The sequence below is a fragment of the Salmo salar genome, chromosome 29 (assembly GCF_965601325.2).
Source record: "Salmo salar chromosome 29, fSalSal1, whole genome shotgun sequence".
Taxonomy (NCBI): Eukaryota; Metazoa; Chordata; class Actinopteri; order Salmoniformes; family Salmonidae; genus Salmo; species Salmo salar.
In genome coordinates this window covers 25,489,872-25,516,753 of record NC_138319.1, presented here as the reverse complement: position 1 = coordinate 25,516,753, position 26,882 = coordinate 25,489,872, and the positions used below count along the sequence as shown (strand labels likewise).

General features: G+C 41.9%; 1 protein-coding gene across 2 annotated transcripts in view; it reads right to left on the bottom strand.

Annotated features, from left to right (window-relative positions):
• Positions 1 to 26,882, bottom strand: part of LOC106590427 (A-type potassium channel modulatory protein DPP6) — a 293,267-nt gene that overhangs the window by 110,529 nt on the left and 155,856 nt on the right. Inside the window, exon 1 of one of the 2 annotated variants that reach the window (XM_014181452.3) lies at positions 16,207 to 16,569. The exons of the other annotated variant lie outside the window; for it this stretch is intronic. Coding sequence (XP_014036927.2) covers positions 16,207 to 16,254 — 48 coding nt within the window. The 5' untranslated portion in view covers positions 16,255 to 16,569. Of the gene's footprint in view, positions 1 to 16,206; positions 16,570 to 26,882 lie in introns of those variants that run through there. 2 annotated transcript variants of the gene reach the window in all.

Sequence of the window (26,882 nt, the reverse complement as noted above, 5' to 3'; positions counted from 1 at the left end):
CTCATCAAGTGATCATATTTTCACCCATCAGACTATTCTCAATTGAATCTTGTCTTTACTAATATGTCAAAATAGTTAAGATTTAGAATGGCCCATTATCAAATGGGCAGGAACAGGTGGAAAAAAATACTATAGGCTAGACCAAGTATGTACCAAAGACATCTTAAATCAGTTTTTTTTTAAATGTTTTTCTGCCTTGTGTAATATGCGGTAAGCTATTAGGCTATGTATAGTATAACAGCACAATCATTATTTTAATTCAGTGTTTTTGGGGGGGCTTGGGCTCATTTATAGGCCTATGCGTATGCATAATGCAAAAGCTCTAATATGCCTATGGCTGTTTTGTGGCGGTAATACGGTCACCACAACAGCCCTAAGCTAACCTAACATATTGTAGCAACCCTCGGCAAGGTAAGCTAGTTACGGGTGGGTTAACCCTATTGGAGCAGAGGCTATGAGCCAGGAGACCCAGGTTCAGATCCACAAGGGGCATTGCACTGTCGATATCCGCTACAATACTCTTACTTAAGCGGGAAAACAATGTTAACCGACAATGTTAAAGTCCTGAAATACTATTGTACCGTTTCCACAGAGCATTACAATTGGTGTGATTTTCACAGCACCATGAGTGTTCACTCCGATAAATTGCTTTTCTTTGTGTGTTCTTAAAATACACCTAATGGATTGCAATTAACCAGCACACAAAAGGGAACGTGAAAACACTACAGCATTTGAAAACACTGCTCAACATAGTCAGTTCAGTAAAGCTTCTGTAAAGGGTGTCGTAAGGATCAGACCAAAACGCAGCGGGAATGTGTACTCATCTTCTTTTTAATGTGAAGAAGGAAAAACAAACAAATCAGGTATATAAAACAAACGACACTAACAGTCCTATCAGGTGCTCAGACACTAAACAGGAGACAACTACCAACAAATCCCATAGGGAAATCATCCCTCTTAAATAAGACCTTCAATTAGAAGCAACAAGGAGCAGCTGCTTCCAATTGAAGGTCAACCCCATTAACTAAACATAGACATAGAAAGACTAGAACTAACATAGAAATAAACTAACAAGAACATAGCCCAAAAACCCCAGAACACTCTAAACAAACACCCCTCTTACATAATAACATAACCCAACAAACCCCGAACCACATAAAACAAACACCCCCTGCCACGTCCTGACCAAACTACAATAACAAATAACCCCTTTACTGGTCAGGACGTGACAGCTGCAGTACCTGAGATGGAACACCTAGTCCTTTACTCAACCACTACATGTATACTGCACCAATACTGAAATAAACTAGAATAAACGCAGCACAACATTCTCATTGGAAAATAATACTCTTTCAAACCCAAATTCATCCCAACTGTTATTTGTCTGGAGTGTGTGGGCCTGACAGCCATAGCTGAGAGAAGAAAACCTCATCTGGTGAGCCAGCAGTCAAAGCAAAGGCAGCGTGAGGCTTTTAGCACTGTGGATCAGAACCTACAGTGTCAAGTGACCAGGAAATAAGCTATAAGCGTCTCAATAATTAACAGAGTTCAGAAATGCTTCTTCTACTTATTCAGGTTGGTCTATTCATTATTTATTCCCCCCTTCCATCTCTCTGACCATCTCTCTCCATCCTCTCCCCATGAAACGCACATCCAGAACGAAGCCTCGACTGGTGCCAGAGGGGCAAGTGGGACAAATGTGAAAACATTTATCAACTGTCCTAATGGAAATATTGCTGGGAGTGCTTCAGAAGGTAGTTTGAGAAAAGTGCATTTCTTTACAGCATTTTAAGTGCAATGGAGTATTCTTAACAAAGCACAAACAAACAAACGACTCTAGAATGGATGAATTCAAAAATGAAATCATGTCCCAAAAATTATTCTAAGTTATCAAATAAAGGGGACAATAATTATGCCTCCAAGAAAATTATCCATGGATGGAACATTATTCAGTCTTTAACATAATTAATTCATGCATTCTCAATTCAGAATGTGACTCTAGGCCTTTTTACTTCACGTGAACCTCGTAAATACGTATGCCACCCTTCTAGTAGTCCTCTTCACTTGGCTATCAGAAGTGGCACGTTCAGGAACGCAAAGTGACGATAGAAGCCATTTTCCACCTGTAATGATGTCGGATGAGGAAAACTGCTTGGAAAACTCAAAAACGCTACTCTTAACTCCCTAGATGGATCCTATGAGAAGAAAAAAAAAGGAACATTTCCAGTCGAGAACAGCATTGATAGAAACAGTGAATCTAAAGAGTGGGTAGAGTTGATTTTTAACAGACACAGAGTCAAGAAACCTTGGAGCTATCAAGAACAGGCTGTTCAAGGAGGTCATTTCCCTATGCCATGAATCGCTTGTTCAAATGTTGTGTTGTTCTCTTAAACTACTTTTATCATTAGTGTAGGAGGAGCAAAGCCGTTATCGAAGGAAAGCAGAGATGACGAGCTAATTAGCGAAATGATAATCTCACAGACGGGAAGTGAAGAAAGCATTTCTGAGTTGGGCAGAAAAGGGGTTGTGGTATTTTAATATCATGTTGGAATCATAGTCAGATCGCTGAATCACCATGTAGCTGGAGCAATGGCTTTGAAGGCTGGCAAGCGAGGGCAGCAGGGGAGACTGATAAGTTGGAGGGGGCACATTTGTCACTTGGGTCTAGACGTCACGCTCTGCCTGCGTGCCTGTGTCGAATGGTGTCATGCTCCAAACCCCCGCCGGCATCTGAGCGAAATGATATCATTAAAACTTGACATTAGGGAAGTTGTGACTCACACACTAAGCGAGACAGACACACACACGCACACACACACCCACAGGCACACACACGCTGTGACACTTAAAACAACATGGCTCGCTTCCCAGTCAATCTACTCCATACTTAAAAGCCACGATGGGGTTTCTCTTGACACCTAGCACGTGTGAAGACAACGACATTGCTCCTGCTCAATACACTTAATGTACTAATAGGGTTTAGTCAGTGCAGTCTCCCATCACAGAGGAGGTCTGGGCTCACAATGCCATGCTATGGACTTCCTGCTCACGTTCTCCCATCTTCTATTGACAGAACCATATCAACTAAGTGCCAACACCCTATTGGCCACTGTGGCTGTTGTTTTTCTCTTCCAAGTGTAGGCCTACTTCCACCTCATCCAAAGCCTCGCATAATTCTACACCATGCTAAGGTAGTGGGCTCTATTTCTATTTGCCATCGAATGGGGGGAGCTCAGTTGAAGATAAAACACCAACCCACCTTTGCGTCATGTTTTAGGGACTTGAGATTTATCTCTGCAAAAAGGGATTTAGTTTGGAGGTAAACAGAACATAAAATGACTGATCACTTGCCAGGGACGCTTCAGCACAAAAGGTTTGTAAGTAAACCTACCAACCAAATCAGGATTAACTGCTCTTGATTAAATCCACGGGATGGACACATTTAATCCCCTTTATTGTTGTGTCTCAGAGGACCTCTTAACAAAACAATAACAATTATTTAACTTTCCACTGGCAGGTGTGGATTAAATAGGTGGAAATCCTGCTGGTTTCACCAATCCTTCCAAGATGCGTTATTCTGATGATAAGGTTGTTGTTGGGTTTTTTTTACAAACGGGATCAAACTGATAGCTCATATGACCAATTATGTGTTTATAAACCCTGCTTCAACTCTCTTCTAATAAGGAATGCTAGAATGTGAGAGGGAACAACATGCTTGGCAATTCATTCTTCCCTGATGAAGTTGGGACGAAAGGAAAGGAGCCAACCTACCTGGACATATTAGAGGCAGACTTTTTTATTTCTACGACTACTAATTCAGAGCTTACTTGAAACTGTCACAGGTTCATATCCGAGCTTCTCTTTTTCAGAAATCCTATTTTACACTCGGTACGCAGGCACACTCACTATAGTTCAGCTGTACACTGGCAGCAGCCTGAGGACCTATGAGAAAAGATTTGAGGTTCAAGAGTTCAATAAGACACCACCAGGGAGATGAGAGAACAGCAAGAAGAAAGGCCAGAGTCGTGTTCAGTAGTCACAGTAGGCATGAAACAGAAGATGCTAGGGCTGGGACGATACCAATATCACGATACTCGTTAGGAAACAAAACACGAAGCGGATTTCACTTCTTTAGGAAAACAGCCCTAATGTTGGAAACAAGCATCAATATGTTGTCATCCAGAGACACATTTATTTTTAAAGGTATAGCATACGCCACACAGGACCAAAGACTTTAGGTATGCTTCGTGTTTACATTTATGCCATCGGAAAAATATTTTGATACTGGTATCGTCACAACCCTAGCAGATAGCTCTCGGAAACGTAATGAAATGGGTTGGTACCATTTTTAATTGACCAATTCGAAACGTTCAAATTTCTTTCCCATTAAATAACTTTTTGCTGCAGTGTGTCCTAATGAACACCACCCAGCTGTACTCAGTCACTACAACAGCTAAAGCAAGAGGCCCAATTATACCACAGATACATATCAGAAGATATGTATTGCAATGCTGATGTTAGGCATCATTTCTCTACAAATGACACCAGGACCACAAACACTATGATTTGTGTTATTTGCATGACTTCACATTGAGGTTTCATGTCACAACTCACGTGAAGATGGCAATACCTCTATTAACGTAATGTTCTATTTCAGTATTTGAGTGATTTCTCTCTACTACACATGGCTACCCACTGCACACTACCCAGGTATGTAGAAACAGAGCGATACAGCTCATAATATTAAAGACAGGGTAGTGAACTTCAAAATCTATATCTTAAAACAAACAAAGTGTAAAAAAAAACAAGAAATGTGAAAATTAAACTTGAGGTAATAATTAGCATCCTGGTGTGGTGAGCCAGAGCTCAGTGTGTACTACCTTTTCAAATCAGTTCAACAACTGCTAAATCAAAGTCCCAATCAAGCTTTCTATGGCGTTTAATACTAGAACAAAGCTGAACGTTAATTTGCTGGAAATGAGGAGTGCATTAGCCGAACAGTTGATTTTCATTTGAGATGCCAGCTAACGAGGTAACACATAAAAAAAGAAGAAAGGCTTTCAATTTAGTCTATGTTTTTTTTCCTCAGCGTGTCTGTGTGTGTGTGTGGGGGGGGGGGGGGGGGGAGAGTGAACACAGGCAAGACAACATTTCAGGCATGATCACCAGCATACCCCATGAAAGCAAATAAAATGGCTGCCAATATTTTGACTAAGAAAAAAGCAAAGGGGTTTTCAATCTGCCTTGGCCAAATCCTGTCTGCCAAGACGTTGGTTTTCATATGGTTCTAAGGAAAATTAATAGGATGTAGCTTGCCAATGGACGTCCAAGGATAAGTGATTGATAATAGGAAAGCTCGCTCTTAAAAGGGAAATAATGATGTTGGGTAATACTTTACATCACACTCCCATCGCCTAATCTCATTAACAATCCAATCTGTCAAATTGGAGTGATAACGATTTTCTTGGGCGACAAGAGTTCTAGCGGCTGTGTCAATAACACTAATAGTTAGACGGCGATAAACGTCAGCATGTACAGTGAGGTTAGGAGTGGACCTGGGTTTAAACGGCATGTTAGTGTAACAGATGTATATCGTACTCTCCTTGCGTTGTGTTTTCTCCTAATAAATCACATCAGCCAGCGGTCCCAGTTGAGCATCATTTATTCCTGTTGTTAAATGAGAAACAGCACGTTAGTTGTGCAGGGCTTAATGATACTGATGGCTGTCGATGGCAAAATCCCTTGCATCACATTTTCATACTGGGTCACAAAATACAATACAAAATATAACATGTGTAAATACCTGTTGTTAAATGAGAAACAGCACGTTAGTTGTGCAGGGCTTAATGATACTGATGGCTGTCGATGGCAAAATCTGTAGCATGAAGACAACTTGTGTTAGCAGTGGGCTTATGTGACCATTACAACGGTGTGTGCTAGCTAACACACTTATCTACAGCAATCATATGCCAAAGCACATTCCAGAAAGCCCCTCAATCCCTAACAGGTACCATATACCCACACATGTATAAATCAGTAACGTACAGCAAACTTGTACACATTGTAAAATATAAAACAGTATTCAGAACATGACCAACCCCTTGCATCACATTTTCCTACTGGGAAGACCTGACGTTCGCGATCTCCCCCTATCTGCAAGCGGGGCCAATCACAAGACACCTTATTGTCATCAGTTGAACCAACCAATACGAATGCTTGAACATTAAGTACACATTTCTTTAGAGGCAAGTGGAAACCTAACCAACCCTGTTACATTAGGTTAATTCTTCTGAATCTAGGGCAGATGCAGCCAGGTACAGTGCCACTGTACAGTGGACTGGGAACAGCCTCTGAAGTCCAAAATGGATAGTCAATACTTAATGACTGAGAAAAGGAAGTGTCTTCCACCACAAGCTCTCACAGTCTCGCGTCAGAATTAGACGTTCACACGTTTCTTAAATATCACATTTCGAAGTTGTTCCAAACGTCACATTTTGAAATGTTTAGTTACTTTTCTGTATCGTTCCAAGGTTAAGTTTAGCCATTAACTCTAAATTCTTAAAGTTAGGCATTAACTCGCAATGGTTAAGGTTTGGGATAGGCTTAAAACAAAAATATCCCCCCAAAATGATATCGCTTGATTTGAACGTCCAATCGTTGGAACCTGAGGCAGATACTTATGGCAATCCACAACACCGTAACAAAACCAAAGCCTACTTGAAGATAACAGTGATCACTGCCCCTAATGACAGGTTTCCACGTCATCTCCCGATGTCTGCAGACATGAATGGTCGTTGAATACTGACTTGTATCACAGGTGACCTGCCTAGTTTTCCATTAGCGTCGGCTAACCAACCAGTTACAGACTCATTTTCAGCTGGTTATTTTTTCCACTTCATATGAACTAGGCTACTTTTCATTTAAAAGTTTCAATTCGTTAGTCCGTCGAGCACTCTCCCGTAAGAATGAACGATATTGATCTTCTAGCAATCTATTGATAGGATAGGCGTCTGTCAGTCAAAAAGCGAGCGATGACAGGAAAACGCAGCCTTCTTTCTGTCCTGCCTCCCCGTACTATTTGTGTGCGCTGTGGCTGTTTGCGAAATCAATGGCTTAAGCTAATTATTGTTTTCTGGCACATTTATTTATTTTCTTTTGCGTGTTTTACATAGCCAGCCATGCTGAATCATGGCGCATAGTAGGTAATTTACTGTGCTTTTTAGTCATTTTAGCAGACGCTCTTATCCAGAGCGACTTACAGTAGTGAATGCATACATTTCTTTTTTTTTTCTTTTTTTATGCTGGCCCCCCGTGCTTTGATTGTCAACTGAACAGCAAGTGTTGACTAGTTTATAAAAGCTGTCGAACTGACTGAATAAAGTGCCCTTCATAAAACATGCAAAGTGGTTATATGTCCATATTATCGAATCGGGACAAGTAAACCAAAATATTTCCTGGGCTTGCCAAACAATGACGCTAAAATGAGTGAATCTCATCTCGTCAGTTAGTGTAGCCTACCGAATCGCATCAGCAAGAGAGAAGTTCATTTGGCTCGCCAATTTGCATAGGCTACTGGTAGGCCTATGCTTTTTGGAAATTATCTGCAGATAAAGTATGAAAACAGTCGATGAATAATCATCACTGCAGGAACAATAGGTAGTGGAGAGCCTCATTCTGGTCCAAATATGATAATTAGGGCCTTGACGGAAGCCTGGCATTAAAATGGAATTCAACAATATTCAGTAATGTACTAAATGTATTGAACATGTATTAATTGGGGCCAGTTTATCATAAGACATGAATAGAATGCATCAGTGATTTGTAACTTTCTGAAGAAGCAACGAGAATGCTCCCGTTTGTTTGTGATGCGGGCGTCTACCACGTTGTGTAGCCGTTCGTGATGAGGATAATGAAAACAGTCTTCTGGTCGACAGAAAGTTTTTCCCAAAAACCTTCTCAATTAAATGTTAACTCTTAGTAGCCTATGCTTTCATGGCAGAATGATATCATGATTATTTTCATCAATCCTGTGGGTATTTGTTTTGCAAACTCTACCATCATGTGTGCTACATAAAACAAACTCTAAACAGCCTCTTGCTAGGTGCACACTTTAATTAAAGGGTAACTACACCCAAAACTCAACATTTCTCAGATTTTTCCCAGATCTTAAGAGGTCTCCTGATGTGGTTAATTTGGTTGTTTTCAACAACAAAACAAGTGTGGTTGAGAGCAAAAATCTGGAAAAATTGGTAGGTAGAAAAACAAAAAAATCTATTTTTCAAGATAATGTGTTCTATTTACTTCATTTTTCTGCTTTAATAAAATACATAATTTGAAGAACAAACATCATTATGGCAATTCATATCTTGTAGTAAAAGTGTAAATAAAACTTTAATCTCAAGATAGGCCAGGTTGAAGGTTTACAATGTTCTCTTACTTAGAAAATAGGCCTGATCATATAGGCCTAGATCTAGACAAAATCCAAAACAACTAACAATACAATGAATTCATACATTTTCAGTCATTTAAATTGTAAAGTCATGTCTTTTTCCAATCTGGGAGCTAAACTTGATGAAGTATTAAATCATTTTTCGGGTGGAATCAAGGCATTAGAATGTTCCAGATGCCACCAACATAGAGTTCCTTCTGCAAAACAATTCGAGCAGGGACGCCTGGCGGGCAATTTTTTACATTTGGCTGTCCACTATGTACCTGTGGAAAACACTGAAAAGGGCATACAGTAATATACTAGGCCTACTTTGTTCTGCAAACAAAAATCCAATGCGAAATCAATGTCAAATGGTGGCACAAACAGAACAGGTAATGACTTCTGGCATCATATCAAGACGCTGATAGAAACAGTCCCTGACAACCTGTTCAATGAAGTTGGAACAGGAACAGCACAATTGTCTAATTCACATCTGCTGGTACAAGCAATGACATGCTTGTACCAGCAGACGTGACTAGTATTCACTCCTATCCCTGTTTGTCAGTGCCGGTGCGATGTGAAGGCAACAGCGGGAACCCTGGTGGTCGCCACTAACCTCGGAACGGTCAACATTCCAATTAGAGGTTCGGTGAAACATGGCTACCCCTCCTCGCCCTCCCTGCTCTGCAGCTCTGGGCTTTAATTGCAGGAGGTCGATAAGCCCAGACAAAAGCATCCAGACTGAGGTAAAGTCTGTCAGGCATAGATAAACACACACACATTTTTACCAAGCCGCATACATTCACAGACAGCCAGACACAGAGACATGAGACACAATTACACACTATTGTGGATGCGTGAATAGACCAGCACAGTTCAGCTAAGTAGGGATGGGCAAGGTTATCTGGATATCAGAACAGACATTAGTATTTGATTACTTGAGTGAGTGTTCATTTTTAGACTTTTTGATTTAGGCCTATTTTAACAATGAAAAAGCTTTGTCTAAATTACATTTAATTATCCTTGTGACATGTTTACCGACAAGGATATACCATAACATTTAAAATAATTAATTTAATAAAACAAACTTGAAAAGTAGTTTTTATAACAGTGTGTTGAGATACTGCTGGCTATTGATGCGCATTTAGCACTCCAAGCTGCCCTGACATCAGTATGCTATTTTCCACACTTCAAATAGCAATTACAGGCGCTCACCTAATGGAGTTTCCACTATACCTGACACAGATCAATGCAAAACACTCACCAGAAAAGCTTTTTGTAACAGAATCAGTTCTATCATGGTGAAAATCAGACTTCTCTTTCACTGTTGCTGTTACGCCTCGATCACACCTGCAGCGTCGATGCGCAAAATGGTACACAGCATCATCTGGATATGTGTGCAGCAAAAGTTGAACATTCGCCTTCGACTACCAAAAACTAGCTTTACCATTTCTATCAAGCCGTCTAGGCATACAGTTTGACACATACGTTAGATAAATCCAACGTATGCACCACACAGAACGCACTGCAACTGCCTCTGCAACGCAATGCTGCGAGGCAAAGGCAGCGTTTCATAGGAAATTAATGTACTTCTTGGCTGTTGATGTGATCCAGGCGTTAGCCGAAATACCGGAGAAAAGCAGCATGTCTTCTGTTTACCTCTGCCATGAGCATTTGCATCATTCTGATTGATTGAGAGTCAATAGCAAAAACATATTTATTTTAGACTATCCGGATAGCTGAAAAGATATTGTGATATTATAGTAAAATAACTTTAAATGCTCCCTAGTGAAATGTGTATAGAAGAGTGCCCAAACTAAAGCTGCAGCTTTTTACTTTCAATGCAGCTTGGATATTTCCCATCTTTAAAAAATGCAGTCAAAAACAAAAACTAACTGACAGATTATAGTTATCGTTTTCTTTTCTCAATGTAATGTCTTTGATTAGTTAGACCTATTTGCAAAACAAAACATACTTTTATCCTCAAACAAGGGGTAAGATTCACACATACCTGTCGTTAAGTTTCTCTTTGAAATACTTAAAGAAAGATTATGCAACAATTGCATGTTTCCCCAATGGAATTACCCAGCCCATGATGCTAAAGGCTTTGAAGGTTGATATGAAAACACTGAATTGTGTTTAATAGGCTAAATAAGCATATCACCACTGCTTCACGTAGCCCAGAGACACAATTAGAACATAACAAAGGAGGACCAAAAAAAAAAAAATCTTCACACCTAACAAGAAATGCTGACCTTTTCTTCATTGAGGAGGTTTTACACAAGATCAGTATTTCTCCAGAGATGCAGTACTGCTAGAAAACACAGACTTTCCAACACGAACAAACGAACATGAACACACACACAGTGCCTAAGACAACTATTAGTAGGATGTAAGACCACTTGCTGTGGCATTTTGTTTGTCTACAGGGACACAGAAACAGAAAGAAAGGAGAGGCAGGGCCAAAACATTTAATTTTAATATTTATGGCTATATTAAAGTCCCCCTTGAAGCTATTGAGCTTTACTTGCATCCCCAGACAGGAGTGTTTATATCATGACAGCAATCATGATGCATTGCTGTGGTGGCCGCATTTCAATCTACTGTCTAATCTCCCCTCTAGCCTCAAACATCACGGCTCAATTGTTCATAATTGCCCTTACGATGAACTATGGCACAAACAATGGTGGGGGAAATCAAGAAACCAATTCCCTCCTTAATCCATTATCCCTTTCCTTTTATTAGCTGGGGGCACTTGGAAAAAAGGTGGAATATATCTTTATTTATCCCCTTCCCTTGTTAAAATGTTCATTTTAGCCACGCTGCTTATCAATCTCATTACCTTTTGCTGAATTGGTACAACCAGCGAGAAAGGAAATGCAGCAAAATAAGCTTAAGGATACACAATCACTCTAGAATGCACAAAGTCATGGAAACTTTACACTGCACCAATATGTGATAAACCAAGGAAGGTGTGCCAATGAATACACATATTTAATGTGCTTGGATTAACTACACAGTGGCATACTGTTTGGTTTCAAGGATTATTTATCTCCATGTACATTATTGATCCTCAAATCTCGTACTGTCTGAAATGGAGACTAGTGGATCTCCTTACCATAACTATGAATAGCTATTCTGCAGTCTGCTGTCATATGCTTTTATAGAGCCTCATCCTAAAGGTCTGAACCAAGAGGCACAAATCAAGTACCTGTCAAAAGCATGTTCAACTACTGTCCTGTGCTACTGCCTTCTACCCAATTAGGAGCAAAGAACGCAGGTTGGGATCTATTCTAGGCCCCTAGTCACGTCCACAGTGACATTTTACATTGGCATTCAACATGGAGGACATACAATCATCCAACAGAAATATTCAAAAAGGTAAGTGCCAATTAAAAATGTTGAATAATAAATCTACCTAAATGCTTAAACTATACATGTCAGACAGATCCTCTGTAAGCTGATCTCCAAGCATGCTTTTCCAATCTTAACTTGTACAAAACATAATGAATAAATCAATACATTTACTCAAAATATTGACCGAGTAGGCTGAATTGACATAGCATGGTTTGACTGTTGTAGCCTGAGCAAAGCAGGTGCCCTGAATCAGCAGAGGATGTCACTACATTCCCTAAAGTTTTCATGCCCATGTGTGTTTGTTTTAAGTAAAGTGGCCGCTTTAATTAACATCAACTTAAGCAGTCATCGTTCCAATTCTTCATCAGTGAGGCACTTAAGCAGCACCCTCTACCCTGGGCACTGGTTCACTCCGTCACTGGGGAGGAACAATGCTCTGTAGAGCCCTGCATGGGCATGAATTTTAAGCCTGAGCCCTACCAGGGCCCGACAGCTTCTGCCAAATTTAAGGCCCGGCCTTTCCCTAAACCCGAAATCAGAAATAACTTCCTCCGTTTGTAAATCCATTAGCTTCTCGGCTCTGTCTGTCACTCATTCACTTGCTCCCTGTGCGCAGCTCGCAGCTTGCTCATAGCGGCTCTGGGTCTGTGAGTATCCATAGCAACGGCTCCGCTTGGGCTGCTCTGCTCAATGAAGAGACATGAGAGAGCAGTTAGCGGTTAGCTACTTTTCGTCACTCTAAACTAGAGTTCTGCGACCCGAGCCCGACGGGCCCTGACATTATACATCACGTTAGGGCCGGGTAAGGCCTGTTTCTCCATCAATAACTAGGGTACGGGAAGGACTCGGGTATCACAAAATTTACCACTAATATTTTGAAGCTGAGCCATTTGCGCGTGCTCTGCAGTCGGGCTCGGGTTGGGCAGCAGAACTCTAATGCTCTGTGACCAGAAGGTCTTCACTCCCTGGAGACGAGCCTAACACGGCACCTTTTTCTTGTTTTATTCATCTGGAAAGGCTCACATGCCTAATACTATCTTAACATTCTAGAAACCAAATTATTTTTCAGACAAAACCAAAATCATCATCAAAATCAAATAACCATTTTCTACTCTGCCTTGCTCTCCCCTTCCCCATAATGTTTAGTATTAGCCTTTTGAGTGGTGGATGGGTCTTCATACTCCTGTGTTTATCAAACAAACACACCAACCCCACCCCCAGCCGCCCACAAACACAGTGACATGGTGCTAAGGGCCTCGCTCAGTGACAGATACTGGGCGATAACAGGGCTGCTGTTTGGGTGTCCCTGTCTGGTGCTGTGCCCTAGGCACAGGGGCATGACCCAACCAATAGTACAACCAACAGCGTGACTACTGCAAGTTAAAGCATTATAACCATCTTTTACATACATGTAATATGTACTGCATGCATCTGTGTCTTCTGCATTCACAAAGTGTCTGCATGTGTATTCTGTGAACGAAGTGGACATGTTTGACAGGTGTGTGTCATTCTGTGAATGAATTGGACATGTTTGACAGGTGTGTGTAATTCTGTGAATGAAGTGGACATGTTTGACAGGTGTGTGTCATTCTGTGAACGAAGTGGACATGTTTGACAGGTGTGTGTCATTCTGTGAATGAATTGGACATGTTTGACAGGTGTGTGTAATTCTGTGAATGAATTGGACATGTTTGACAGGTGTGTGTCATTCTGTGAATGAATTGGACATGTTTGACAGGTGTGTGTCATTCTGTGAATGAAGTGGACATGTTTGACAGGTGTGTGTCATTCTGTGAATGAATTGGACATGTTTGACAGGTGTGTGTCATTCTGTGAATGAATTGGACATGTTTGACAGGTGTGTCGAAGTGGACATGTTTGACAGGTGTGTGTCATTCTGTGCATGAAGTGGACATGTTTGACAGGTGTGTGTCATTCTGTGACTGAAGTGTACCGCATTTCAATCTACGTGTTTTGAGTGCATCGTGCTCAACTGAGACGTTCCCCTGCCTCCCTGGCATTGACTGATAGCAGATGCTACGTGAGCAAAGCTGTGGAAGACTCAGGAGGAGGTTGGCTGCTCTATGGGGCTATTTGTCCTTATCACCTTTTCTGTCATTTGAAGGGGTGCTGTGCACAGACAGGAGGCTCCAGTGAGTCCAGTCCAGACCATGACAACTGCTGTCCAAAGAGCTGTCCATTTAATGGTGCTGAAACCTGTCACACAGGCTGAGCCTCTGATGGTGCAGAATTTAGTATTAAATGGTGCCCTTTTAGTGGTGCTGAAATGTGCTATCGGGTGCTGAAATGTGCTATCAGGTGCTGAAATGTGTTAGCGGGTGCTGAAATTTTTTTATTAGCCAATACTAGTATATCTGTACCATAGAAACAGATTAGTGAGTTAACCGAACACTTCATAAAGTAACCTACCATAGCCAACAACTGCTGGGGGGTACATTTGCTTGAGATATAGAATTCACAAATAAAATGTCACATGAGCAATTTTGCACCACTTGAATGCTGGGTAGCCTACTGTAATCAAGAAATGACACAAATAGATAAATATAACCATCATAAAATAACGTCCCCCACCTACATATCCATAATCAAAACAATTAATGCTTTGTTCTTTTCAGTAAAGTACCATGTTGAGCCATGTAAAAACGTTGTTTGGCAAACATAAATGATAGCCCGGCTATTGAAGTATGCAACATTTTTAAACAATGCCTTAGGCCTACAGATAATAATTTTTATTGTTTCTGTTGGTGATGCTTCTCAGACGACTGGAAAGGACAACTGTGTGATAGCCTGCAGTAGGCTACATCCTATTTTACCTGAAAATGTCCCACCTATTCTGTCATAAACTATATATACAAAAGTATGTGGACAACCCTTCAAATTAGTGGATTCGGCTATTTCAGCCACACGCATTGCTGGCAGGTATATAAAATCGAGCACACAGCCATGCAATCTCCATAGGAAACATTGGCAGTAGAATGGCCTTACTGAAGAGCTCAGTGATTTTCAACGTGGCACCGTCATAGGATGTCACCTTTCTAACAAGTCAGTTCATCAACTTTCTGCCCTGCTAAAGCTGCCCGGTAAACTGTAAGTGTTGTTATTGTGCAGTGGAAACGTCTAGGAGCAACAAAGGCTTTGCCGTGAAGTGGTAGGCCACACAAGCTCCCAGAATAGGACCACCGAGTGCTGATGTGCGTAGTGTGTAAAAATTGTCTGTCATCAGTTGCAACACTCACTACGGAGTTCCAAACTGGCTCTGGAAACAACTCTGGAAGCAATGTCAGCACAAGAACTGTTAGTCGGGAGCTTCATGAAATGGGTTTCCATGGCCGACCAAGCCTAAGATCATCATGTGCAATGCCAAGCGTGGGCTGGAGTGGTGTAATGCTTGCCGCCATTGGACTCTGGAGCAGTGGAAACGCGTTCTCTGGAGTGATGAATCATGCTTCACCATCTGGCAGTCTGACAGACGAATCTGGGTTTGGCAGATGCCAGGTGAACGCTACCTCCCCCAATGCATAGTGCCAACTGTAAAGTTTGGTGGATGAGGAATAATGGTCTGGGGCTGTTTTTCATGGTTCGGACTAGGCCCCTTAGTTCCAGTGAAGGGAAATCTTTACGCTACAGCATACAATGACATTCTAGATGATTCTGTGCTTCCAACTTTGTGGCAGTTTAAGGAAGAACTTGACTGGCCTGCACAGAGCCCTGACCTCAAAATCGCCTAACATCAGTGCCCGACCTCACTAATGCTTGTGGTTGAATGGAAGCAAGTCCCCACAGCAATATTCTAGTAGATAGCCTTCCCAGAAGAGTGGAGGCTGTAATAGCAGCAAAGGGGGGACCAACTCCATATTAATGCCCATGGTTTTGGAATGAGATGTTAGACGAGCAGGTGTCCACATACTTTTGGTAATGTAGTGAATCTAAATGGTCAGGTCGCGTGCACTGGCCAAGTCAAGGGGCTATCAACGTGCTGCAGACGGGGGGGGGACGCTCCATGACTGACTGAGCAGGAAATAATTTTCATCACCCATAACACCTACTTAATACATGTCCGTGATGGTGATAATCGATTTGAAGGAGGCTAAATGGAGTAGACTAAGGTGGGGGTAGTGACGCTGAAAGCAATCACCTTGAATTACAGAGAAGAGTGACTGACTGGTGTGAGAGCCGGTTGTCTTGCCGCACGCTGCATAGGCTACAACAATTCCAAATATTTAAAATGAAGGGGAGGGGTACACAAAATGATGTGAGAAAATGCTACTTGTGGCGTTACAGTAAATAATTGCAGGCTTCACACAAGATTTAAAAAATCTCATTAATATAGACTACAATTTCAGTATAGGGAATCGCCTAGGCTAATAACATCGGTTGAATGAAAGAAAGCGCATCATTACCTGCTCTTGTTGTTGAGATGTTTTCTGTGCCTCCTTCACCGTAGTCATGTTCCCCTACAGTCAGATCAAACAGCTGCTACACTACAACACAATCACAGGTGCCTTTTAGAGGTGACCGGAACCAGCAAAGTACCACGAAGGGAAAAATACATTAAATTTGAGTTGTGAGGCTTGAAGTTGAGAGAGAGAGCTTGAGGTAAGCAATAAGAAGTCTGGGAAAAAATCCCAGCAAAAAAACAAGTCTTAATCTGAGAGAACACAGATGATGCTTAGTTGTAGCTGGGAGAAAGTGGGAGGGAGAGAGGTAGAGATAAGGGCTGAGGCAAAGACAGCTACTGCAATTTTCACCGACCGCACCACTTTGATAAATGCCTGGCAACCACCAACGGGCGACTGTGATGGGGGAGGCGAAGAGCAATGCTTGTCCCCCACCTCTTCACACCTATCATATTTTCACGCACACCACCACTACGATACACACACACACACACACACACACACACACACACACACACACACACACACACACACACACACACACACACACACACACACACACACACACACACAGAACAACAACATTGTCATAATTGATCATCAATGTAGATGTAATTTAGGCACTACAATCATACCAGTTATCTTGCCATTTAGCTCCAATACAAATGAGAGTAAAATAAAAATGGACAAGGCTATCAATGAAAATATGTATATCATGTATTGGAATGGAACAGCTCACATTGGCAGCCTATGTAGTGGGGCTTTAATGACAGTGTTGGGTTGGCTGCCCAGTCTCTAGAGCTCAAACCATTCATGCACCACGGTGCTGTCCGCCTATGCATGCAGAATTGCACTCAAATGGGAGAGGTTATACAGACATGCTTGGTGTCCAAATTGATGACGTATGTCTCGCAGCTGAGAGTCAAGTGTGGAGACGAATGGATTCGGTTCAGTCAGTCGTCCTGACAAGTCTTTCCCAGCCAGTCTATACTGGCTAGCTGGCTACAACAGCAGCATGGCACTAGTTAAAATAAAGTGATTTTTATTTCAATGGGCAAGTATTGGCTACCATCTGGATTTGGTCAACATCTCCAATTTGTTCCATCCCACTTGATTTTATTTTGAGTAGGATAGCAGAATACACGAGAAATAACTTGTAATATTGGTAGTAACCATCTGGATGTCACCATTATACAATCCACTGCTCAATGGGGAGAGTTTGCGCTGCGACACAACAACACGGAGCACAGTGTCCTTCGCTCCTGCTTGCCGCAGTAAGGAGAGGGAAGTTGCTACACTGAACAAAAATATGCAACATATAAAGTGTTGATCCCATGTTTCATGAGCTGAAATAAAAGATCCCAGAAATGTTCCATACGCACAAAAAGCTTATTGCTCTCACATTTTGTGCACACATATATCCCTGTTTGTGAGCATTTCTCCTTTGCCAAGATAATACATCCACCTGACAGGTGTTTGATATCAAGAAGTTGATTAAACAGCATGATCATTTCACAGGTACACCTTGTGCTGGGGACAATAAAAGGCCACTCTAAACTGTGCAGTTTTGTCACACAACACAATGCCACAGATGTCTCAAGTTGAGGGAGCTTGCAATTGGCATGCTGACTGCAGGAATGTCAACCAGAGCTGTTGCCAGATAATTTAATGTTCATGCCTCTACCATAAGAGAATTTGGCAGTATGTCCAACTGGCCTCACAACCGCAGACCCCGTGTATGGCGTCATGTGCGCGAATGGTTTGCTGATGTCAACGTTGTGAACAGAGTGCCCCATTGTGGCGTTGGGGTTATGTTATGGGCAGGCATAAGCTACAGACAACAATTGCATTTTATGGATGGCAGTTTGAATGCACAGAGATACTGTGACGAGATCCTGAGGTCCATTGTCGTGCCATTCATCTGCCGCCATCACCTCATGTTTCAGCATTATAATGCATGGCCCCATGTCGCAGGGATCTGTACACAATTCCTGGAAGCTGAAAATGTCCCAGGTTTACCTACAGATGCCTATCTGTATTCCCAGTCATGTGAAATCCATAGAATGTATTTCAACTGACTGATTTCCTGATATGAAATTGTTGCATGTTGCGTTTATATTTTTGTTCATTATAGATAATGCAGTCAATATATGGGGAGAGTTTGCACTGCAACACAATAACACGCTCCCACTTGCCACAGTAAGGAGAGGGAAGTAGCTTGATAGTGTAGCCAAAATTAGGCCAGGGTGACAGTTAAAGCACATTTATTGTAGTGATTTTCACCAAAAACGACTAACGTTACATTTTTGTAAAAAAATAATAGGAAAATAACAATTACTCAGATTAAAATGGAATGATTCTGAACACTCAAGTCCAAATTTCAGCAGACAAGTTTTAAATTCTCCCGGAAGTTTCCCAAGTACAAACTAGATGGCTCATCTGGACAACTGACTGAATCAAATCCGTTTGTCTCGACTGAACTCTCGCTGCTCAACAAACGTCATAAATTTGGGCACCAGGCGTGTCCGTATGGCCTCTCTCCACTCACACACTCACATAATCAGTGGCGATATTAACATGTAAATCTTGGTGCTGCAAACTCCCCAAAAAGTTTTTAGATGCATGCCAGCAATGGCACTACACAACACAACACCAAACAATACATTAATTGCACTATAACGGTGACAAACGGTGCCCACAAACTGTTAGGGCCTACATAAAAGTTGTCCCAACAGCAGAGCTTTCTTTTACATTTACATTTTAGTCATTTAGCAGACGCTCTTATCCAAAGCGACTTACAGTAGTGAATACATACATTTCATTTTTTAATTTCATGCATTTAAAAAAAATAAAAATGTACTGGCCCCCCGTGGGAATCAAACCCACAACCCTGGCGGTGCACACACCATGCTGGCGTTGCAAACACCATGCTCTACCAACTGAGCCACAGCACCATGGAGTGAATCCTTACCACCGCTACACCTGGCTATCAGCGGAGCCTTGTCTGGCAGCAAAACAGTTCATTCAGGCTCATTTACTGCCTTTTTAAAAAACAAAGCTGATATGGCTGACCTGCTTAAAAAAATGTGGTTTCTACTGACAATTGAGATGAACAAACTATGGCATAATGGAACAATGAGCAGATAAGAGGCAATCCGTAATTTAGATTAAGACATTAATGAGCGAGCTAGGACAGACGTAGTCACTTATGAAATGTAGAGCGACAGAATTCAGAACATGGGCCATTCTTACAGTATTCTTCCTGTACACCAAGTCAGAACCGTAGGATAAATAAAGGGGGCATATAAGCAGACAATTAAAGCTCTTACAATATTCAATGATTACATTTCTCTAAAACAGGCTATAGGCTTCCTGTGCATCAGCAAGTCAGAACAGTAGACTAAGTTATGAGGGGGAAAGGGACCAAATTATTAGGGTGAGGATAGGACTGTTGCGGTGCCATATTACCACCACACCGGCGGTCACAAGTCATGAAGGCAGTCAAATTCCATGTGACCATTTAGTCACGGTAATTAGGCTTCTCCAAGCTCTGTTGCTGCTGATGGTCATTAGTAGAATACCAAAATTGGTACTCAGCACTCTATTGTCCCTCTAATCACTCTGACATCAATGCAAATGTGATCAAAAATCTAATCAAACATCCCATGAGCTCATGTTACGCAACATTTCTATAGGCTATTGTCATGACTGTCATGACTGTCCATGAGAATCCAAATAGGTCAGATCAGGTTTGCAATGAATAACTTCAATCAGACCCCCTCTCACCATAGAAGGGGGGGGGGGACTAGTGGGGGTTTACAACTCATGCTCTGTTGAAAATCAAGGGAGAAGATCCAGGCTTGCGCTCTCAAGATTCAACAAAGGATTTTAATATATATATTTTGTAACCTTTGTTTAGCTAGGCAAGTCAGTTAAGAACAAATTCTTATTTACAATGATGGCCTAGGAACAGTGGGTAAACTGCCTTGTTAAGGGACAGAACAACATATTTTTACCTTGTCAGCTCGGGGATTCAATCTAGCAACCTTTCGGTTACTGGCCCAACGCTCTAACCACTAGGCTACCTGCCAGAATGTTCTTTGTTCCAACAGACTTTTTCCAGCTGATATTCTAACAGCGAATACTGGAACAATATTTCTAACATAGAACGTGGGGAATGGTCAGAGGCGATCTATAGAACACTAATGCAATTTTGTTAGTTATTTTGTGATGTTATTCAAAATGTTATAAAGGAAATACTGTAACTTGGAAAGTATACCGACTAAATATACGAAGTGTCCATACTCTGCGTTGTGCATGTAATATGAAAAATTATGAAAGTGTTTTTGCTAAGAGAGGGGTGTGATTTGAGAAGCTGTAAGAGAGTTTTTTTTTATAACTTTGCACAGTGAGTAATCACCACCCTGAGTGAGGTCAGAGAGCGTGTCCGCCTGTCGGAACTGCCCCTTTTGAGCAAACTGTATTAATTATGTGTTAAGAGAAAACACATTAGACCAGAAAGACGTGAAGCTGCAGCTGCACGTTTAAAGTGGTTTGAACTTTGAATCTCAACACGAGGTAGAGACGATAAACTCACCTCCCAGACAATCACTGGTACGGCTGATTAGCTGTTCTATGTAAAGTATCTTCGAAAGGGAATTTAAGTAGGACCATCCTGTTACTCTGCTCAAACCATCAATACGACTGGCTAGCTTATCTTCAAAGAAGCCTCTTCAAGAGAGAATGGAAGGAAAGAGAGATCGCCGGCGAACCCAGGCATTTCACGTAAATACATTCATGATTTCTTACTCAAAGTGGGCGGCGGTTCGTGTGCATATGGTTACTGTGACACGACTCCAGCTACCCTAGTCATAGACTGTTCTCTCTGCTACCGTACGGCAAGTGGTAACGGAGCACCAAGTCTAGGTCCAAAAGGCTTCTTAACAGCTTTTACCCCCAAGCCATAAGAGTCCTGTACAGCTAATCAAATGGCTACCCAGACTATTTACATTGTCGTCGTCCCCCCCTCCACCCCCTCTTTTACGCTGCTGCTACTCTCTGGATATTATCTATGCATAGTCACTTTAACTCTACCTACATGTAACCTACATGTACATATTACCACAATTACCTCGACTAACCTGTGCCCCCGCACATTGACTCTGTACCGGTACCCCCTGTAAATAGAGTCGCTACTGTTATTTCACTGCTGCTCTTTAACTATGTTATTTTTATTTTTTACTTATCCATTTACTTAACACTTAACACGTATTTACTTAACACTTATATTTCTTAAAACTCCATTGTTGGTTAAGGGCTTTTAAGTAAGCATTTCACTGTAAGGTCCTGCTGTGTTCGACGCATGTGACAAATACATTTTGATTCGATTTTTGATATGGTTACCGTAACAGTCTGTAATATTTATTTCTCACACAGCATAGGTCAACTTTTGTAATATGGGGGATAGTAGATTGACATAGGCTAGTGCTTTTGCTGTTCGTTAGGCAAACTCATCTTGCTGGCTGACGAAAGTACATTTTTATGTATTTATTTTTTATTTCACCTTTATTTAACCAGGTAGGCCAGTTGAGAACAAGTTCTCATTTACAACTGCGACCTGGCCAAGATAAAGCAAAGCAGTGCGACAAAACAACAACACAGAGTTAGACATAAACAAACGCACAGTCAATAACTGTCACCAGCAGAGGGAGCAATTGTATTAGTTTTGGTCAGGACGTGGCAGAGATTTTTGTTACGTGTGAGTTGGTTGTTGGACTCCCAATTGAAGGTAGGTGTGTTGAGTTGCCTTTGATTGGGAGTCCTATATAGTAGTGTGTGTTTGTCCTTGTGGTTGTGGGTAATTGTTTCTGTTCAGTGTGCTATGCTGTCAGTACTGTTGAGCTGTCGGTGTTTTCTTGTTTTGTAGTGTTCCAGTGTTCTTTTTTTGAATTAAATCATGAACACTAACTCCGCTGCACCTTGGTCTTCTTCTCTCCATGACGACAGCCCTTACAATAACACAATATGCGCATATAATGATGTGCAAGTAGATAGAGATACTGGGGTGCAAAAGAGCAAGAGGAAAATAAATAACAATATGGGGATGAGGTAGTTGGGTGGGCTATTTACAGATTGGCTGTGTACAGGTACAGTGATTGGTAAGCTGCTCTGACAGCTGATGCTTAAAGTTAGAGAGGGAGATATAAGACTCCAGCTTCAGTGATTTTTGCAATTCGTTCCAGTCATTGGCAGCAGAGAACTGGAAGGAAAGGTGGCCAAAGGAAGTGTTGGCTTTGGGGGTAACCAGTGAGATATACCTGCTGGAGCGCGGGCTACGGGTGGGTGTTACTATGGTGACCAGTGAGCTGAGATAAGGCGGGGTTTTACCCAGCATAGACTTATAGATGACCTGGAGCCAGTGGGTTTGGTGACGAATATGTAGTGAGGACCAGCCAACGAGAGCATACAAGTCGCAGTGGTGGGTAGTATATGGGGCTTTGGTGACAAAACGGATGGCACTGTAGTAGACTACATCCAATTTGCTGAGTAGAGTGTTGGAGGCTATTTTGTAAATTACGTCGCCGAAGTCATGGATCGGTAGGATAGTCTGTTTTACGAGGGTATGTTTGGTAGCATGAGTGAAGGCCAAGGAAGCAAAGTTTACAGTCTCACCAGACACCTACAGTTGAAGTGGGAAGTTTACATACACTTAGGTTGGAGTCATTAAAAGTCGTTTTTAAACCACTCCACAAATATCTCGTTAACAAACTATAGTCTTGGCAAGTCGGTTAGGACATCTACTTTGTGCATGACACAAGTTAATTTTTCCAACAATTGTTTACAGACAGATTGTATCACAATCCCAGTGGGTCATTAGTTTACATACACTAAGTTGACTGTGCCTTTAAACAGCTTGGAAAATTCCAGAAAATGATGTCATGGCTTTAGAAGCTTCTGATAGGCTAATTGACATCATTTGAGTCAATTGGAGGTGTACCTGTGGATGTATTTCAAGGCCTACAGTGAGGGAAAAAGTATTTGATCCCCTGCTGATTTTGTACGTTTGCCCACTGACAAAGAAATGATCAGTCTATAATTTTAATGGTAGGTTTATTTGAACAGTGAGAGACAGAATAACAACAAAAATATCCAGAAAAACGAATGTCAAAAATGTTATGAATTGATTTGCATTATAATGAGGGAAATAAGTATTTGACCACCACTCTATCAAAAAAATTCCTGGCTCCCAGGTGTCTTTTATACAGGTAACGAGCTGAGATTAGGAGCACACTCTTAAATGGAGTGCTCCTAATCTCAGTTTGTTACCTGTATAAAAGACACCTGTCCACAGAAGCAATCAATCAATCAGATTCTAAACTCTCCACCATGGCTAAGACCAAAGAGCTCTCCAAGGATGTCAGGGACAAGATTGTAGACCTACACAAGGCTGGAATGGGCTACAAGACCATCGCCAAGCAGCTTGGTGAGAAGGTGACAACAGTTGGTGCGATTATTCGCAAATGGAAGAAACACAAAAGAACAGTCAATCTCCCTCGGCCTGGGGCTCCATGCAAGATCTCACCTCGTGGAGTTGCAATGATCATGAGAACGGTGAGGAATCAGCCCAGAACTACACGGGAGGATCTTGTCAATGACCTCAAGGCAGCTGGGACCATAGTCACCAAGAAAACAATTGGTAACACACTACGCCGTGAAGGACTGAAATCCTGCAGCACCCGCAAGGTCCCCCTGCTCAAGAAAGCACATATACATGCCGTCTGAAGTTTGCCAAAGAACATCTGAATGACTCAGAGGACAACTGGGTGAAAGTGTTGTGGTCAGATGAGACCAAAATGGAGCTCTTTGGCATCAACTCAACTCGCCGTGTTTGGAGGAGGAGGAATGCTGCCTATGACCCCAAGAACACCATCCCCACCGTCAAACATGGAGGTGGAAACATTATGCTTTGGGGGTGTTTTTCTGCTAAGGGGACAGGACAACATCACCGCATCAAATTGACGATGGACGGGGCCATGTACCGTCAAATCTTGGGTGAGAACCTCTTTCCCTCAGCCAGGGCATTGACAATGGGTCAAGGATGGGTATTCCAGCATGACAATGACCCAAAACACAGGGCCAAGGCAACAAAGGAGTGGCTCAAGAAGAAGCAAATTAAGGTCCTGGAGTGGCCTAGCCAGTCTCCAAACCTTAATCCCATAGAAAATCTGTGAAGGGAGCTGAAGGTTCGAGTTGCCAAACGTCAGCCTCGAAACCTTAATGACTTGGAGTAGATCTGCAAAGAGGAGTGGGACAAAATCCCTCCTGAGATGTGTGCAAACCTGGTGGCCAACTACAAGAAACATCTGACCTCTGTGATTGCCAACAAGGGTTTTGCCACTGTCACGTCCTGACCAGTATAAAGGTTATTTGTTATTGTAGTTTGGTCAGGACGTGGCAGAGGGTATTTTGTTTATGTGGTTCGGGGTGGTGATTTATTTAGTAGGGTGTTGGTTTAGTTAGTTCCGGGTTTATGTTCTATGTTTGTATTTCTATGTGGTCTCTAGTCTTTTGTATTTCTATGTCTAGTTTATTGGGGTTGGACTCTCAATTGGAGGCAGGTGTTTTCTAGTTGCCTCTGATTGAGAGTCCTATATATGGGTATGTGTTTGGTTAAGTGTTTGTGGGAGATTGTTCTTGGATTGCTGTGTTGCCTTCAAGACTGTTATTTTGTCGTTTTGTTATTTTTGTATACGTGTTTGTTTGGTTTTTCCTTCTTTTCCCGTCAATAAAGAAGATGAGTATACATGTCCCTCCTGCGTTTTGGTCCTCTCCTTACGACAAGCGTGACAGCCACCAAGTACTAAGTCATGTTTTGCAGAGGGGTCAAATACTTATTTCCCTCATTAAAATGCAAATCAATTTATAACATTTTTGACATACGTTTTTTGGAATTCTTTGTTGTTATTCTGTCTCTCACTGTTGAAATAAACCTACCATTAAAATTATAGACTGATAATTTCTTTGTCAGTGGGCAAACGTTCAAAATCAGCAGGGGATCAAATAATTTTTTCCCTCACTGTACCTTCAAACGCAGTGCCTCTGTACTTGACATCATGGGAAAATCAAAAGAAATCAGCCAAGACCTCAGAAAAGAAATTGTAGACCTCCACAAGTCTGGTTCATCCTTGGGAGCAATTTCCAAACGCCTGAAGGTACCACGTTCATCTGTACAAACAATAGTAGGCAAGTATAAACACCATGGGACCACGCAGCCGTCATAACACTCAAGAAGGAGACGCGTTCTGTCTCCTAGAGATGAACGTACTTTGATGTGAAAAGTGCAAATCAATCCCAGAACAACAGCAAAGGATGTTGTGAAGATGCTGGAGGAAACAGGTACAAAAGTATCTACATCCACAGTAAAACGAGTCCTATAGCGACATAACCTGAAAGGCCGCTCAGGAAGGAAGAGGCCATTGCTCCAAAACAGCCATAAAAAAGCCAGACTACGGTTTGCAACTGCACATGGGGACTTTTTGGAGAAATGTCCTCTGGTCTGATGAAACAAAAAAATAACTGTTTGGCTATAATGACCATCGTTATGTTTGGATTATGTGGATAGTGGATATATTGAAGCAACATCTCAAGACATGTGACATTTCACATTCTTAAAATAAAGTGGTGATCCTAACTGACCAAAGACAAGGAATTTTTACTAGGATTAAATGTCAGGAATTGTGAAAAACTGAGTTTAAATGTATTTGGCTAAGGTGTATGTAAACTTCCGACTTCAACTGAAGGTATTTGTAGTTGTCCACATATTCTAAGTCAAAACTGACCAGAGTAGTGATGCTAATCGGGCTGGAGGTTACAGGCAGCAATCGGTTGAAGAGCACGCACTTAGTTTTACTTGCATTTAAAAGCAGTTGGAGGCCATGGAAGGCGTGTTGCATGGCATTGAAGCTCGTTTGAAAGTTTGTTAGCACAGTGTCCAAAGAAGGGCCAGATGTATACAGAATGGTGTCGTCTGCGTAGAGGTGGATCAGAGAATCACCAGCAGCAAGAGCGACATCATTGATATATACAGAGAAAAGAGTCGGCCCGAGAATTGAACCCTGTGGACCCCCATAGAGACTGCCAGAGGTCCGGACAACAGGCCCTCCGATTTGACACTCTGAACTCTGAGAAGTAGGTGTTGAACCAGGCGAGGCAGTAATTTGGGAAGCCACGGCTATTGAGTCTGTCGATAAGAATGCTGTGATTGACAGAGTCGAAAGCCTTGGCCAGGTCGATGAAGACGGCTGCACAGTACTGTCTTTTATCGATGGCGGTTATCATATCGTTTAGAACCTTGAGCATGGCAGAGGTGCACCCATGATTTGGGTGAAGGAGAAGCGGTGGTGGTGGTGGGGGGGGGGGGTAGCCAGATGGAAAGCATGGCCAGCTGTAGAAAAATGCTAATTGAAATGATCGATTATAGTAATTTTATCAGTGATGACAATGTTTCCTACCCTCAGTGCAGTGGGCAACTGGGAGGAGGTGCTCTTATTCTCCATGGACTTTGCAATGTCCCAAAACTTTTTGGAATTAGTGCCTCAGGATGCAAATTTCTGTTTGAAAAAGCTAGCCTTAGCTTTCCTAACTGACTGAGTGTATTGGTTCCTGACTTCCCTGAGAAG